The sequence below is a fragment of the Grampus griseus genome (genome assembly GCF_964374135.1).
Source record: "Grampus griseus genome assembly, chromosome: 10".
NCBI lineage: Eukaryota > Metazoa > Chordata > Mammalia > Artiodactyla > Delphinidae > Grampus > Grampus griseus.
The window spans coordinates 104037735-104054699 of record NC_139004.1 but is presented as its reverse complement, the minus strand read 5'-3'; the positions used below and the strand labels follow the sequence as shown (position 1 = coordinate 104054699).

The 16965-nt window shown below is 58.4% G+C and overlaps 1 protein-coding gene and 1 pseudogene across 2 annotated transcripts in view; both read left to right on the top strand.

Annotated features, from left to right (window-relative positions):
* Positions 1-16965, top strand: part of SLC41A3 (solute carrier family 41 member 3) — a gene marked incomplete at its 3' end in the record, with an annotated part of 68229 nt that overhangs the window by 9437 nt on the left and 41827 nt on the right. The window contains exon 2 of the mRNA XM_082662781.1: positions 1037-1323. Within this exon, the coding sequence (XP_082518907.1) occupies positions 1069-1323 (255 nt within the window). The 5' untranslated portion in view covers positions 1037-1068. The remainder of the gene's footprint in view (positions 1-1036; positions 1324-16965) is intronic.
* On the top strand, positions 1621-2263 carry LOC309829172 (mitochondrial import receptor subunit TOM20 homolog; annotated as a pseudogene). Its single transcript has one exon. The product of its transcript is annotated as a mitochondrial import receptor subunit TOM20 homolog (transcript).

Here is a 16965-nt window from a genome sequence, read left to right as displayed (position 1 = left end):
CTCTGCTTAGTGATTGATGGAGAATTCCTTGAACGCCAGGCCTGGTGCCGACGGGTCTCCCAGTCCTTGCCAAAGGGGCCCTGTGTGCATGTCAGGGCATCCCTTCAGCCCTCACTCAGGTAGTTGGTAGCCCTACCTTAGCCTTCGCTTCCTGCTTGTACTGAGCCTCCAGATGAGTCAGAGGTGAGAGCTTGGGTCTCCTCGGGTATTTCCTGAGCATGTGCACAGCCCAGTGCCAGTGGCCTTCTAGTGTCCTGGGATTGTATGGGACCTTTGCAAAACCCAAGCAGGCATCTCATTCCACAGCTTTTCCTTTTAGGCTTTTTGGCTAGTGTGTTGTTAACCCCAACTATTATCTACTGCCTCAGGCAGCCAAAAAGGGAAAAGGCTTTTTATACGAAGCAAACCACAAGTCAGGTGAAATACAGAGTCTGCAGCTGGCGTCTTCTGGTGAGCTACCTGATGTCCAATAGTGACAGTTCTTTGGGAACGAGGCTTTGAGAAAGCTCTGGCCCATTCTCATCTTTCCAGGCAGTTGGTGTTTAAGGCTGCTGCAGAGCTGGAGAGCAGGAGGTGGGACTAAGGCAAGTTCAAACATTACAGACGTTGTGGCCATCATTCTGTGGCTGTTTATGCTGAGATTCAGCATTTTTTCTTGAAGAAATATGTTGCTGCAAGCCTTTGATTAATATCCATAGTTCTGAAAAAGAAGATTCTGACAGTTTTAGTTTTCTTGTTGCTTTTATGGAGGAAAGAATTTTCAGAAGTCCTAATACGTCCAGTTTTGCTGACATCATATATATTTAATGTTCACTTCTGTATGTACTCTCTCTCCAAACATGTGTGTATTAAATTAAAAACTGTTGTAAATCCGGGTTGCAGGAGGCCATGTGGAGCAGGCTCCAAGGGAAGGGCTGTGGATTAGACAGAATGATGCAGCCTCTGCTGGACAGAAGGGTGTGAAAACCTACAGGCTGTCAGCCCCATGGGGGTCAGGAACTCTGCCCTACAACCCCTGTTGCTTTATGTCTCCCAGATTAAGGCTGCCAGGGGCTCAGCTGTACTCAGATGGACGGGACGGAGACCCGACAGCGGAGGCCAGAGGAGCTGGGCCTGCTGCACGGCCTCAGCACAGGAAGACTCCTTGAAGCCTCGGAAGATGGACTGCTGAGTGTCCCTGAGAGCCAAAGGGTGGCCCCTAAACCCCTGGGGCCTGAGCTCAGCAGGGAGACCACCTTGTCCATTGGCCTCCAGGTGACAGTGCCCTTCCTGTTTGCAGGCCTGGGACTGTCTGGGGCAGGCATCCTTTTGAACTATTTCCAGGTAAGAGGGGACTAAATGGGGATGGTGGGGGTGGGGTACTGTCTAGTGTCAGCCTAGGGAGTAGGCAGGTACACATTGTGTCCAGCTTGGGAACAAGGGGCAAGACCTTCTCAAATACCATTTTTCTAAAATTTGGGCAAGATTCTTTTAGTTACTGACGTCAGAGACTAACTTTAACCCAGGTTAAGCTTTAAGAGACAATTATTAGCTCATATAATTGAAATATCTGAGCGGCTGGATTTCAGGCCTGGCACGATCCAGATACTTAAATGGTATCAGGTTACTGGCTCTTTATCTGTCAGCTCCGTTTCATTTTCACGCAAGATTCTGTACTTAGAGGGGAGGGTGGCCCTTAGCAGTCAATCCTTTGTAAGTGTGCTCTTAAAAAAAAAAAAAAAAAGCTTTCCGCGTCCCTCACTGTGGGCGTCGGGACAGAGCGGCGCAGTCTGCTCAGAGGGTTCTAGGCCAGCTGCTTCATCACGGACCCCACCGCCGCCGACCCCACTCCTCATTGAAGAGGAGATGGAGGGCCAGAACAGCGCCATTGCCGCCCACGTGTGCAGGTCCTGCATTTGTTTCGACTGCAAGAGGCAGAGTGACCCCAACTTCAGGAACAGGCTGCGAGAACAAAGAAAAACAGAAGCTTGCCAAGGAGAGAGCTGCACTTTCCAAGCTACCTGACCTTAAAGATGCTGAAGCCATTCAGGAATTCTTCCTCAAAGAAATACAGCTTAGTAAAGAGTTACTAGCTCAAGGTGAATATGAGAAGGGTGTGGACCATCTGACAAACGCAATTGCTGTGTGTGGACATCCACAGCGGTTACTGCAAGTGTTGCAGCAAACTCTTCCGCCACCAGTGTTCCAGAGGCTTCTGACTAAGCTCCCAACAACTAGAGAATTGTTAAGTGCTCAGAGCTTGGCCGAAGATGATGTGGAATGAGAAACAAATGTCAGCATAATCATCTCAATTAAAAAATATTTTTAAAATCTTTTTTAAAAAAAAAGAAGAAGAGAGAGACTTCTTGGTCAATACCCACATCAGTCTCCAAAAATTGACCCTGCTGTCGAGTGTCCACTCCTGTTCCAGTTAGTGCTTCCTGAGAGGTGACATTCTCTGCCCGGCAGCTTGACTTCTCTTGTCGTCCCTATGAGGGGAGGCAGGCCCCTTGATTTACACCCTAACAGAGCCCCATAGCGTGAGGAACTGGGAGTAACCCATCAGACAACAAAGCTACCAGTGTACCATCCCTTTCTTTTTTTTTTTTTGCGGTACGCGGGCCTCTCACTGTCGTGGCCTCTCCCGTTGCGGAGCACAGGCTCCGGACGCGCAGGCTCAGCGGCCATAGCTCATGGGCCCAGCTGCTCCACGGCATGTGGGATCTTCCCGGACCAGGGCACGAACCCGTGTCCCCTGCATCAGCAGGCGGACTCTCAACCACTGCGCCACTAGGGAAGCCCACCCTCCCTTTCTTGTTCTTTGAGTATCAAAAGCCCCATTCCTTCACCAGCGTGATCGGCAGAAGTCCTCCCTGGAAGAGCATGGTACCTGAGAATACTTGAAGCCACTAGTGGCCAGGTCGTCGCTGTTGGTTGGCAAGGAGCTGAGAACACAGACTGTCTGGAATGGTGAGCCGGGAGGAGCGGCAGCCTCTGCCCCTCTTGCTGTGGGCACTCCGTGCCCAGGGAACTTAGGCCTGCCCCTCACTGATTTGGAACCAGTCAGGGTTTGAGTCCCAGTCTGCCACTCAGCTGTAAGGCTGGTGCTTTAAAATTTTTAAGACCAGCACTTAAAAATCAAGAGATGTCACATAAAAATTCAAGTTCCTGTTTTCCCTTGAAAATCTGGCAACTCTTCCAACATTGGACCCACATTCCCTCACAGCCACAGTTAGTGGTCACTGCCGTCTCGGTGTCCACGGTCCCCACCGTCCCTCGGTCTGCACCCACTTCACTCCACTACCTGCCTGCCCCTCCCCTGCCACCTGGGGTCCTCAGTGACCCAGCCCATGCAGTCCAGTTCCTCGTAGCGTCACAGCACTGGTGACAGCCAGCTGCCCTTCCAGGTTCCTCCCAGACCTGCTCAGACCCCAGCATGGCTATGTGTCACGCCAGAGTCCCTGCCCTGGTGTGACCCAGCCCCAGGCCCCCGTTTGGTCTCTGTGATCCCCAGACGCCTCAGCCCTCTCCTTCCTCCAGTGACCTGGTGCCCTGCAGCCCCATATCCTCCTTTACCCGGTGGTGAGTCACACCACTGCAGCCTCCAGAGCACCTGGCTTCCGCGTGCCAGAAGTTCACATGCCGCAGACCTCCGCCAAGAATTCCCTCTTCCACCTGAAGGCCGCCAGCCTCCTCGCCACCCTCCTGACTGTCTCCCTGAAGTCTGTTCTCTGTGCCGCGATTTTCAAAAAGCCTGTTTCATGGTGTGTTCGGTATAACACCACTGAGCATGTATCCCTGCACACGCACATGTGCTCACTGCTGCATACGGACACGCGTGTGTAGGTCACGTACATGTTCGTATTTATACACACATTGATACACATACATACTTGTCTGTAAATACACAGACACGTGAGTCCCCTGCACACGCTGGTTTATAGGTTGCGCTTCGAGCGGCAGGTAACAGAACACCGTGTGGCTTGGAGCCCAGACTCCAGAGCAGAACCAGCTGGGTTTGCGTCTGACCTTTGTCACTGGCACAGGCTGCCCTGTGTTCCCGGTTTTCTCCTCTTAAACCAGAGCTGAGGGAGAACTGCCCAGGTCGGGCTCCCGGGAGGGCTGTGACATGCGGTGCCGGGGCCTTGGACTTGGGCCTCGCCCACGAGGGTTTGTGGCCGAGTTTGTGGCCGACGTTCTTATTCTCGTCGATACTCCATCACAGGTAGTTCTGTGCTGATGTTTAAGAACTTACACAAAAGCTGCAACTCAGATAAGAATTAGAGATACCTGTTCTAGTGTTTCTTTCCCATGCCTGGGGGCAGGGCCCGGCCAAGCAGCCCCACGATGCAGCTCTCCCCAAGTTTTAAATCTCTGTGCACTTGCCTACTGCCTCTGGGATAAAACCCAACCTCCTAAAATGCATCTGAACATCCTGAACTCACCTGGCTGTATCAGGATGGTTGCAGCCACAGGTACCAGAAAACCCAACTTACAGTGGGGTAAGTAGGAAGAAAATATGTCATCTCCCAAAACGAGGTTTCCAGGATAGGGCGATTCTGGGGTTGGAAAGTGGTGTCACCACCAGCCAACGATGTTTCCGAGGACCCGGCATCTTCCCAAATCCTGCTAGTCAGCCTCCACAGGTCAGCTTTGTCCTAGAGGCGTGTCGTGTCCAGAGGGAGAAAAGCAGACTGTGTTCTGGTTCCTCCTTAAGTGCAAGGAAACTTACCTGGGGACTAACTCCCCAGCCTCTCCCCGGCCAGATGGGAGGCACATCCCACGTGAAAGCCACATGTAGGCAGAGGGAATGGAACAGCGTGATCAGCTGGCTTAAGTCATGGTCCGAGGGGTGGGTTCTGCTGCTCCGCGGCCTCACCTGGGCCTCCTCGTCCCCCTCCTGTGTCCCTCGGAGCCTTTCCTGGGACGCTGCCCCCAACATCACTTCCTGGGGCGTTGCCTCTACCTCCTCGGTTGAATGAGCCCAGAGGCTGCACTTTTTTTTTAATACATTTGTTTTTCTGGAAAAGTAAAGCATTCACGTGCCCGCAAGGTCAGCATGTGCACAGGGACAGGACGTGCTCCTTGCCTGTCCCCAGGCTCTCGCTTCTCCAGGGCAGCCAGGACCTGCACCTTCTCGTCTGCCTCTGCATTCCTCTCACCCTTTTACGCATGTGATGGCACATACAAACTGTTGTGTGTTTTGCTTTTTTCACTTTACAGTGTATCTCAGAGGCTATTCTTTGTAAATATGTTAAGAGCTTCCTTTTTTAAAAAAGATTTCTTTCTTTCTTTTTATTTTATTTACTCTTGGCTGTGTTGGGTCTTAGTTGCAGCACACGGGCTTCTGTCTAGTTGTGGCGTGCGGGTTTTCTCTAGTTGTGGCACGCGGGCTCCAGAGGGCGTGGGCTCTCTAGTTGAGGCTCACAAGCTCTGCGGCATGTGGGTTCTTAGTTCCCTGACCAGGGATGGAACCTGCGTCCCCTGCAATGGAAAGTGGATTCTGGACCACCAGGGAAGTACCAAGAGCTTCCTTTTTTTTTAAATGGTCGTTCAGTATCCCATCAGGCAGACACACCAGAGTTTATTCACCTTTTTTCCTCTGATGTTTAAGTTTCACAACTATGTTAGTTTGCTCGGGCTCCTGTAACATAGTACCACAGATGGGGTGCTTTAAACAACAGACATTTATTCTCCTGTCCAGGAGGCTGGATGTCTGAGATCCAGGCATCAGCAGGGCCTCTCTCCTTGGCGTGTAGACGGCCGTCTCCTCCCCGTGTCCTCACGTGGTCGTTCCTCTGTCTGTCTGAGTCTCCTCTGACTATTAAGGGCCTATTGAATATGGACCACCCCCCCCCACTTCCAGCTTCCTGTCTCCAAATACAGTCCCATTCTGAGATGCTGGAGATTGGGGAGGGGCACACAAGTCAGCCCTTAACAACTTAGAGCAGCACTGCTGACAGTGCCACGTTCTTTACACGTCTGGGTGAAGGAGTGGGATGGATTGCTGCAGGTAGAGCTGCTGTCAAAGGGCATAGGCGTCCGTAACCATGATAGATGTGGGGCTGCTCCCACCTCCCTTAACGGTGTTATCTTCAGCCTCTGTGATCTTTCACCACCTGGCAATGGATCATACACTGTATGCTGTGGTCTCTGCTCCAGGGAGTTAGCTGTTCCGGGGCTCAGAGCTTAAGCAGCCTCTGTGCCCCATGGCTGCTGTGGGACAGCAGTCAGCAGAGCTGGGTTTCCGCTTCAGGTGTCGTGATGCTGCAGCCGAGGGGTCAGCGTGCTGAGGCCTTCATCCCTTCCCCTTGGGCATGTCCAGCATGGCACCTTCATCCAGGTGTGGGGTCGGAGAAGGAGACCATCTGCTAGCAAGGTGGGTCCCAGGAGCAGCATCTTTGCCGGCTACTGGACGCGTCAAGTCCCTGAGGTCAGCTCACCCTGGGGGTCGTGATTCAGAGGCCGGGATCCCCGGAGGCCGTCACTGGGACCGCCAGCGGTGTTCACCGTAGTGGGATTTGCATTTCTCATCAGGAGTGAGTGAGGTTGAGTATCTCTGGATATGTCCTTTGTCCGTATTTCTGAGGAGTGGTTTTTGTTTTTGTATTGATACTTCGGGGCTCTTTACATTTTAAGGAAATTGGCCTTTCCATTGTGATACGGATCGTAAATATGCTTCCCATTTATCTTTTGACGTTGGTTTTGGTGGTTTTTTGCTGTGCGTGTACTTTTTTCTGTAGTTAGATTAACACACTGTCTTTCGAGGCTCCGAGCCTGCGTCCTCCTCAGCGACAGCGGCTGCCCCTCATGCAGCTGCCCTGCCCCCCAGGCCCCTGCAGGCCACACAGGCCACAGGTCAGAGGGCGCCTCTCAGGCAGGAGGAAGCCCCACTGTGTCGTGCGTCTGCGCTCTGCATTGCGCGCAGTGAGAGTTCAGGCTGGCCGTCCGCGGACACTGAGCTGGTCTGCAGAGGGGTCAGAAGCCCCGGGCCCCGAGTGTGGGTGGGCGTAAGGGGAGGGAGGGTGGATCCTGCAGGGGTTACGCCTTAGCAAAGATGCAGGGTGGCTTGAGAGGCTGGGAGGGCAAGCGGGCGGCTAGAGGGCAGAGGCGAGGGGTGAGAGCTGAGGGAAGAAGCTGAGGCTGGACTGGGTGACACATGGGTGAGGTCAGCCTGTCCATCACCTCCTGCCCCAGGGTGGGGGGGCAGCTGAGCACACAGCACTGGCCGTGTTGAGCACTCACGTGCGCTCACAGCCAGGGAGGGCCTTCAGGGCAGCGCTGGGCGTAGGGTGAGCCGGCTGGGGTGGGCGCCCAAGCCTGCTGCCCGCTGCCCCCTGGATATGAAGGGCTGCTTACCCTCAGGCATGGAGTGGAGGCCACTCGGCGCCTCTTCTCCCCCCATGCCACAGCCACGCACGGCCTTGCACCCCATTGAACCTGGACGCCCTGATACCAGCCTAGACCCGGTGCTGACCGGGACCTCCAGGGAGTGGGCTCTTGACGGGACGCAGAACTTACAGGGACCCCTTGGTGGCCAGTAGAGGCGATTGAGGGGCCGGTGTGGGTGTGCCTCCCCCCAGGGCGAGTCCATGTTCGCGGGTACCTGCGGCAGTGCTGACGCCAGGGGCTCCTCTTGCTGCCTTGGAACTGAACCGGAGCTGCGGGAGGGCCGCTCGGCCCAGCGCCGGCCTCGGGCGAGGGGGATTGGGGGGTGGCTGTCCCCCTGAGAAGTGGAAGGACGAGGGTCCCGGCAGGCCTGTGGCCTTAGTGCAGGCAGACACATCTGTCGCCCTGTGTGTTTGGAGTGTCCGGAAGGCGGGGTTCCCAGAGTTCCCTCCCTAAACGAGACGGCCCTTAGGCCGTGGCCCAGGCGTCTAAAAGGCACAGAGCCGGGCGGCCGGTGCTGAGGCGCTGCCTGGAGGTGAGGCACCTGTGCTGACCGCTGGGTGGCTCGGGTCCTGCACCAGGGACATCCGGTCAGGACGAGAGGGTGGTGACCTCCACCGAGCACCACCGTGACACCCACGAAGTGCACAGACCCCACTGGGCCCACCCAGTTGATCTCGGGGGCTCCCAGGATCCCAGGTTTGGGGGTCACCCCCTCTGGTCTGTGGCATCTGAGCCAGGACAGGGAGGCCGCCCTCTGTGGGTGGAATGTGCCAGAGGCCCAGGGTTGGCTCCCCGCCCCGTATTGAGGCTGCCCTCCTTGGTCGCTGTGCCTCCCAAGGCCCACGGGCAGCCGGGCTGCGAGGGTCCCAGCAGGTCTGCGAGGGCCCCCTTCCCAGGAGAGCAGGGTGTGTACCTGCGTCGTGGCTCAGCTGGTGGACGGCGCATCCGGGGGAAGTTTCTGGCGTCAGCTTAAAGCTCTCAGTGGTCCAGGGACCCCGGAGGCTCTTGAGGGTTCTGTTCAGTGGAGGTGTCTCTGGGACCCGATGGGGGTGCCTGCCGGCTCTAATGGAGCCTCTTGTCGGAGGGGCCCCTTCAAGGCAGGCTGCTCGGCAAGTATGGCCTACATGGGCAGGAGTGAACTTTGCACGTGAAGACGGTCACCTCCAGAATCCACAAAGCCCGCACAGGTGCTGGGCTGTGTTCGCACGTCAGGATGAGCTGCTCCCGGTGAGCAGAGGGTCTTAGGGGTCTGAGCAAGGGGAGGCTCGCTCTGCGAGGGCGGTGGCAGCCCATCCTCTTTGGGGGGGCTCCTCTGTGAGTGTTCGGGTGTCTCAGGGAAGGTGTCCCATGAGTCTGTAGAGGGGCGGCCATCGTGTAGCACCAGCCCCACGGAAGGTGCAGCAAAGGCCCGACCTGCAGAGAGCCTGCGGCTGCAGGTCCGCCTGGGAGAAGCGAAGGTCAACACGCCGAGGGAGCTGAAGTGGGTGCTGAGCGGAGCGTGCTAGCCAGATCCGCAGGGCACAGCGTTCACCGGCTGCTGCCTGGGTGCAGTCAGTGTCCCGACAAGACTAGATGTTGGGTGTGGGGCCCACAGCACGGGACCCCAGCTTTACGGCTGCGGTCACCACTGCGAGGCAGTTTGTCTCTGCCAGGTTTAAGAGCGGAGCTGGGCGGTCCAGTGGAGAGCAGCAGGTACCCCCTTCACTCAGTAGGCCTCGCGAGACCAGGTTCAACCCCGAGGGCCAGTTTCAACGTGGTGGCCTGTGTTGGGCTGCATTAACAGTTTTAACCGGGGAGGGGGGTGCCACGGGGTCCCCGTACGTCAGCCAATTTGTAAGTCAGGCTGGCAGCAGGGGTGCCTGATTCGGTCCGTTCACAGTCGTTCCGGCCTCGGGGAGGTGGTGACCCCGGGGCGGCTCGCACACAAGCCAGCCGGCGGGGCTCCGTCCCTGGCGGCCTTCACCGTGTCGGGAGCTGTTCAGTCAGCGGAAAGCAGCTGGTCAGGCTGCCGGGCGTGCGCGGTCAGGGGCGGGCCGTCCTGTTTGTGACGCCAGCTGCAGTGACGGCCTTCTCTTGAGGGACCTGCATCTGGACAGGTGAGGTCAGAGTTCATCAGCCCCACACACCAGGCCCGGGGGAGGATGTGCCTCCCACGTGGGGCCCTCAGGGCTGCGCTCAGGAGCGCCAGCTGCCAGAGGCTGTGCTGGCGGGCGTTGTAGGAACACGTACCGGTTCCCGTGGGGCTGTGACTGACTTGTTTGCGTTCCGCGGGCTCCTCGGGGGTCGGGGCGGCGGCAGTGGGGCTGCCCCAGGCCCTGCTGGCTTTACCAGGTGTCCAGGCAGCACATCATAGGAATAATGTGGGCCCTACACGGCTCAACTCGTGGAAGGCTGATGGGTCTCTTTCTGTCTGCTTCTACAGTGCTGCTTGTTTGTTTGTCCACACAGCACACACAGCGCTGTGCCGGACGCCGCGGTGGACGGGGTGCCGGGCCTGCTCTTGGCCGTCACAGCTGAGCACGGAGCAACAGGGGCATGAGTCGGGGTTAGGCAGCGGCAAGGGCTACGGGGAAACGAAGGGGCAGAGCTGGGTGACGGCTGGAGCAGCCTTGAGGGGGATGCCGGGAAGGCGTCCCTGGGGAGGGGGCTCTGGGCTGAGGCCTGTGTGGCGAGGGGGCTGGCCGGCCGGGGCAGGGGCACTCGGTCCCACATGGTCACCGGCAGGTGCGTTCTGCCAGCCGAGTTGGAAGCAAAAATGAAGACGACCTTTCCTGTTGCTGAGAACGTAACTGCCTTGGTCTCTGGGACCTCAACAGGATGGGGGGATTCAGGCCTTTAAGAGTGACCGTTTCACTCAGAACCAGCCCAGGCTCAAGGTGACCCGCGAGAGGGCGGGAGGCCGTTGGGAAGGTGTGCTCCTGGGAAACAAGCTGTTCCCACCCAGGACCCCGAGCCAGACCTGAGGCCCGGCCGTACGCCCGCCCTCTGCGGCCCTTCCTAACTGTCCCGCAAGTTGAGGGGTTGGGGAGGTTCCGATGCCGCAGCTCTCGGTGCGCTTCCGGAGCGCCTGGTGGTTCTGAGCAGCGTGAGCTGAGACCCTTTTGGTGGGGCGGCGGGAGGAGGGCACCCAGAGCCCTCTGGCACCTGACCCAGATTCCTCCCGAGGCCCAGCACAGCCCCTGAATGCAGCTCAGGCCCTTGGAGACTTTGCACTGTGCTGCTGAGCTCCTGTGAAAGTCACATTCCCGATCTCGACTGTGAGCCAGTGAGCTGTGTTGACATATTCTGTTCTCAGCTTGCATATGGGAAAGTACTCTTCCACACGTGATGGCATCTTTTATTTGTTTTTGGTGACAGTTTATTTTTTGATGGTTATAAAAGCAAATAATCACAATAGATATATAGAAAGTTATGAAATAAAGGTCACTTAGGATCCCACCACCTAAAAGTACCCACTTTTAGCATTTTGGTATATAACCTACTAAATTGTTCACTGCTTGTGTGTGTGTGTGTGTACTTATTTCTCATTATTTTTTAAACAAAAATGAAAAACAGTGGCTTCCCTGGTGGCGCAGCGGTTGAGAGTCCTCCTGCCGATGCAGGGGACACGGGTTCGTGCCCCGGTCCGGGAGGATCCCATGTGCCGCGGAGCGGCTGGGCCCGTGAGCCATGGCCTCTGAGCCTGCGTGTCCGGAGCCTGTGCTCCACAATGGGAGAGGCCACAACAGTGAGACGCCCGCGTACCGCAAAAAAAAAAAAAAAAAGAGAAACATTTTTGTAATGCTTTATAACCTGCTTAATTAGGGATCTTTCCCATATGTAATCATGCAAGTGGTTGTCTATTTCCACATCTTCTGTCCTGATGAGAGTGGTTCAGGGACCCACTGTGTATGATTTTATGTTGTATTATGACATTCGATCGCATTTAAAACTATAAAGAGATCACAGGAGGTGCTGAAGCCAGGAGAAGAAGGAAATTGCTAGTTGGGGGGCCTGTCCAGATGTGGGCCTGGGGACTGGGGCAGCCAGTGTCCAGAGTGGGCCCGCTGAGAGGGGTCTGTCTTAAACGAGCTAGCAGCCTTAGACGCATCAACTTCTGCCACACTTTCCTTAGAAATGTGCTGTTTCTCTTAGCCTCCTGCTGGTTCAGACTCCTGTGTGAACAAACGGACCCTCATCTCAGAGGCGGGCAGCAGCGGGGGCAGTGGGCACTGGAGTCGGGGATCGAGGTCCTGGCCCCGCCTGTGAGCCTGACTCGGGGGTGGTCATGGGCAAACCCTCGCGGGGCCGTCAGCTTCTCATTTGCAAAACCGGGACCTTTGCTTCCTGGTGCATGGCTCGGGGGTGCCTTGAGAGTCTGGTGATGGACGGAATGTGACGTGTGCGCACGTGAAAGGGCACGGGTGGTCAGCTGTGGCCTGAAAGCTCAGGGAGAGTCTGGGCTGCGCAGGGAGCTTAGGAGTTGCTGCATTATCTGAGAAGGTCCCCTTTGCTCCTGCTGTGCAGCAAACCGCGCCTGACTCTGGCTGGTGGGAAGCCGGCTGTCAGTTTGATCTCAGATCTTTCGTTTGGACGCCACTCAGCGAGCAGCTGGTGGGACACACAGTCCAGGACCATCCCCTCCTGTGACAGGACGGCTGCTGCTGGCTGCCCACGGGGCTGCAGCCAGAACACACCCGAGCTTCTCCTCTGCGGGGTGGCGGGGTCCCAAGCGCCAGCATCTCCAGAGGTGAGCAGTGGAAGCCGTCAGGACCCCAGGATCGGGGCCCAGAACTGGACAGGGGCAGCGTCTCCTGCGCTCACACACAAGGGGCCGACAGACCCCAGCCCTCGCTGGGAAGTGGGGCTCCTTCTGTCTGGCTCCTGGGAGGGGCTTCATGAGAAAGTGAAGGGGACGAGGAAGGATGCAGTGAAACATTGAGGGCGCGAGGGAAACGGCCGTCAGGGTCTGGCTGGAGTTGGCGAGGAGGGAATCGGGCTTGGCCAGCTCAGTGGGATCTAGGGTGGTGAAGGCTGGACTCCAGGCTAAGGGCTGGGCTTGAGCGTGGGGTGGACTTTCCGAAGGAGGGGAACCGGCCGAGGTGCACAGGAGGCGTGAGTGAGCATCCAGCCCGCAGCTTTGGGCTCCTGCTGGCTCTGGCCTTGACCCTGCTCAGCTCGCCCTCAGGCCTGGACACTGTCCCCGGCACCTGTGGGATGCACAGTGGACACACTCATTCATTTCACGTAGAGACCCCCTTCTCCTCGGGGTCGGGACGGCAGCTCAAGGCTGGTCTAACCTCTGTTGGCACGAGCCTGGGCCCCTAAGAAGCACCTTACAAGTCTCTGTCCTTTGAGAGACAGCAGGGCTGCATTCCTTCTGTGAACACAGCCTCTTCCTGTGGCCGTGAGCCCCTCAACACCTAGGTCAAGTGGCCGCAGGGCACTGCTTCTTTCTTGGGGGCCTGCAGGCCTCTCGACCTTGAGGGGTGACAGTCCTCAGGGGCTCAGACCTGGCCCGAGGAGCAGGTGCTTCAGGCTGAGATGTCCCCAGGCCCCGTGCGGCCTCACGAAGGCCGGGCCTCACGTGGCTCCGGCTCTCTGGTCCAGCCCGAGTCAGCGTGGGCCGGACAGCTGGACGCTGTCAAGGTCGCTCCAGGGGACAGGGAGCCTCCTCGTGGGAGGCCAGCCGAGGGAGGTCCCACCGGACACGGCAGCCACTCTCGTAGGAGAACCTGATCTTCGGGGAGTGGACAGCAGGAGTGGCGGAGCCCTGAGCGAGGCTGAGTCACCCGGCCTTTGTTCCTCACCGTTGGCTCTGGCCCTCGGCCGAGGGGCAGTGGAGACTGTCCACAGCACGGGGCACCTGGCAGCTCTGCCCGGGTGGACTCCTTAGGAAACGCATCCTGGTGTGGGCGGAGACCGGTGTTGGGGGCACCCAGGCTTGGACATCCAGGGAATGCGTCACCAGCCTGACCATGGTGGTCACCCAGCTGGACCTGGAGCTCTGCTTTCAGGGCACGAAGCTGCGAGGCTTCCGCTGTGAGTTCACCCGCTGCCCCCGCGGCGTCCTCCCCGAGACCACCTTCACCATCGTGGGCCAGGTTGTGGTGCCCGTTCTGCTGTCTGGCCTCGGCATGGTGATGGCTGGCCTGCTGATGAACACCGTCCAAGTGCGTATGGCGAGGCGGGGGGCAGCATGGGCCCCGGGGTGGGGGACCAGGCATCACACACAGGACAGGCCCCTGGGTCGGGCAGGGGACGGGGCTCGGGGGGTGGCAGGAGTGTCCTCCTGGAACCTCAGTGTCTGAGAGTCACAGAGGCTTCTGACGACCCTCCACCGTCAGCCTGCATGAGACTCCTCAGCCTAGGAGCTCTAACTGTTCTCCTTCCAGCAAACGCAGACCCATTAGGCAGGGCCTGGGGGGCCTTGAGTCCTGCTCCTACGGTCTCTCCCCACCCGAGGGGCTCAGGCATCCTGCCTCAGCCTCTCCACCTGCAAGCCGGGCAACGTTGTGAGGTTGGTGTGCTGGCCCGAGCGGGGGTGCCGGGCACCGCTTCTCCAGCCCCAGAATTTCTGGAGGGGGGTCTCAGCGGAAGGACGGGGTCCTGAGCGCGGCGGGGGTCCAGGCGCACAAGGGGATGCAGATGCGGGGGTCTGTATCAGGAGAGGTGTTTGCTGGGAGACCCAGGGGGTCTGTTTATGCCCTGGGTCAGCTCTGGGAGCCATGTTTGGGTCACTTATGGAGTTAGTGTGTTCTCGATCCGCTGGGGCCTGTATGAGAGCGTGCGGGGGGAGGGGCGGTCACCTCTCACATCCCGCCGTGCCCCTGCCTGTGAGCTGGAGGGGGCGGCTGACACCTACCCGGGTACCCGGCTCTGAACGAGGTTCTTGGGGCGGCGTCTGGCCGCCCTGCCCAGTGGACAGGGTACTTCTTCACGTGCTGCCAGTTTGAGACCCGGATTCCTGTCTGCTGCTTCCCCTGGAGTTGCCCCAGGGTCTGTCACCCTCCCTGGGCCTTGCGGACACTGGGAGAGTCCACCCTGAATCTCCATCCTTGACCTTCCCCAGCACCTTGTGTGGAGCATGGCCTTGTGTCCCCGACCTGCCCGCCCATGACCCTTTCTATGGGGCCTCGGGGCCGAGAACAGGCGGCCGAGAGTTCGACAGAGTCCAGGAGGTTTGGTGGGGCCCTGGGGGAGAGGGGGTCATGCCTGACCATCAGCGGAGGTGCCCCGGGGCCGGGTCTGGAGGGTGTCCAGCTGGTGAGTGCAGCGCCCTTCCTGACCGCGTGCGGGTTCCGTCTGGGAGGTGGGCCCAGAGCAGATGTGGGGCAGGCTGTCTGCAGGTTTGGCCTTGAGCCATCAGCTTCGGGAAGGCCAGCGACTGGGAGGATGGGACAGCTCTGTACGTCACAGCCCTTTCCTCATCCCCACTTTGCAGACAGGGTGCGTGAGGGTCAAGGGCCCTCTGTTTACTGGCTTCCGGTGCTCACCACCTCCCTGCTCACCCCTCCCGGCAGTGCAGGAAGCAGCCTTGAGGCTCCCAGAGGGAAGCCCACATCGCAGGGGGCTCCTGGCTCCAGTGGTACCCAGGCTGGTACCTGACCAGAGCCATTCACACCGGGCCTCGGGGCTTCCGAGCCCGCAGTGAGGTAGACCACCTGGCCCGACAGCCGCGCCTTGTGGATGGTCCCCGGTGCGGCTCTGTGCCTGGCTGGGTGCAGGTTTCACCTACGCTCTTTGGGACCGGGAGTCTCTGATTCTGGGCCTGGGGATTGAGGCCCAGTAAGTGGCCAGAGTATCAGTTTCGTGTCTTCAAAAACTTTTTCTTCAGTTACACAAGTAAGTGTAAGTATTTCTTTTTATGGAACAAGCATCGCAGCGAGGTTAAGCCCTCTTTGACCATGGCCTCAGTCGCCGTAGCTCCCTTACTATCGAGTCGTGGTGTCATTCCAGACCTTTTTGGGGTTTACATGCACACGTGGGCACCAGGGACCGTGAAAGCACATGTGATTACTCTTCCCAGATCAGGACTGAACCAGACAGGCTGGCTGCTCGAAGCAGCCGAGAGCCAAGCGCCGGGCAGGTGGACAGAGCCACTTGTCACCCAGTTCCTCCTTTGTTGAGCGAATTTGGTCGAATCCTGAGCGGAAGCTGATCTTCCTGGCTGGCGAGTCTGGTGGCCGTTGGGCCCCCTGCAGACAACGGGCAGGGGGCGGAGGCAGCAAGGGAGGAGGGGCAGGTCGGAGACTCTGCAGACGCTTCGCTGGGCCTCAGAGGTGGCGTTTCCTGGGTGCGTGAGCAACAGTGAACGTCCCAGCGAGGGGGCCCTTGTGCGCAGACCACGGAGGGGGCGAGCGTGTGGGCGGGGGGCGGCCGCCAAGGGTGAAGCGTTGTTCGCTTTGTCCTCGTTCTTTGTTCTAAAACAAACATCACGTTTTGCTTCACTGGCGTCCCGCACAGGCGTGGAGAAAATCGCACAGCCAGTGAGCACGCAGTTTGGTGAGCCATCTGGGATAAAGGGGTGCGTTAACCTGCCAGATGGAGGGCTCGCAGCCCCGCCCACTCCTCATGCCCCGATCTGCACTGCCTTTGTGTTTGCGGAACATGAGGACCTGTGTGCCCAGAACTGGAATTAGTGAAGGGTCGTAAGGGGTGGAGTGACATGTCCTCCCTGGCTGCTGGGGTCTGAGATGACCCGGAGGTGCTGCTCAAGGCTGCAGGGGAGAGCTGGGGACTGTAGGCGTGATTGAGAGACCCCCACACACAAGTGCAAGAGCCAGCGCACGGGGCCCATGCAGCAGGGTCAGCGTGGAGCCTTGGGCGGGGGACCTGTGGGGTGTCCAGGGCTGTCCACGGCCGGGGGCAGGCGTGAGCTGGGTTGTGGAGCCAGCTGCCGTCAGGGTGCTCTGGGAGTGGGTGACCAAAATCCTGACCCATTCAGGGTCTCCCTGAAGAGGTCTGCAGGTCAGACAGCTCCAGCCCTGTTCATCCTTTGGACTTGTTGTCCCTGGGGCCCTGGCCTTCTGTTCTCCTGGCACCGTCCACCTTTGCTGGCTTTGTCTCTGAGTAGCCCCTCATGGTCGTCAGACCTGATGTGTCTAAAGCCCCTTCCCAACCCTCCTCGGCCGTGCCTGTGGCCCAGCCCAGGCGACCCCTTGCAGGAGGACAGGACCACCGCTCACAGGCTCACCTCCTGCCGCCCCTGTGTGGGGTGGGGAGGAGCCTGGGCCTTGGAAGGGAGGGGACTTGGAGAGAAGGGAGAACCGAAGCAGGAGGGGGAGTCAGGGTTAGAGGGCAGGGGGTCACAACCTTGCTGTACTGCTGGCGGAATCAGATCCGAGTGGATGGGGTGAGTCCAGGGAAGTGTTGTTTTTTGTTTTTTTTTTGGCTGTGTTGGGTCCTTGTTGCTGTGCACGGGGTTTCTCTAGTTGCAGCGAGTAGGGGCTACTCTAAGTTGTGGTGCGTAGGCTTCTCATTGCAGTGGCTTCTCTTGTTGCCGAGCGTGCAGGCTCAGTAGTTGTGGCTCGTGGGCTCTAGAGCGCAGGCTCAGTAGTTGTGGCTCGTGGGCTCTAGAGCGCAGGCTCAGTAGTTGTGGCTCGTGGGCTCTAG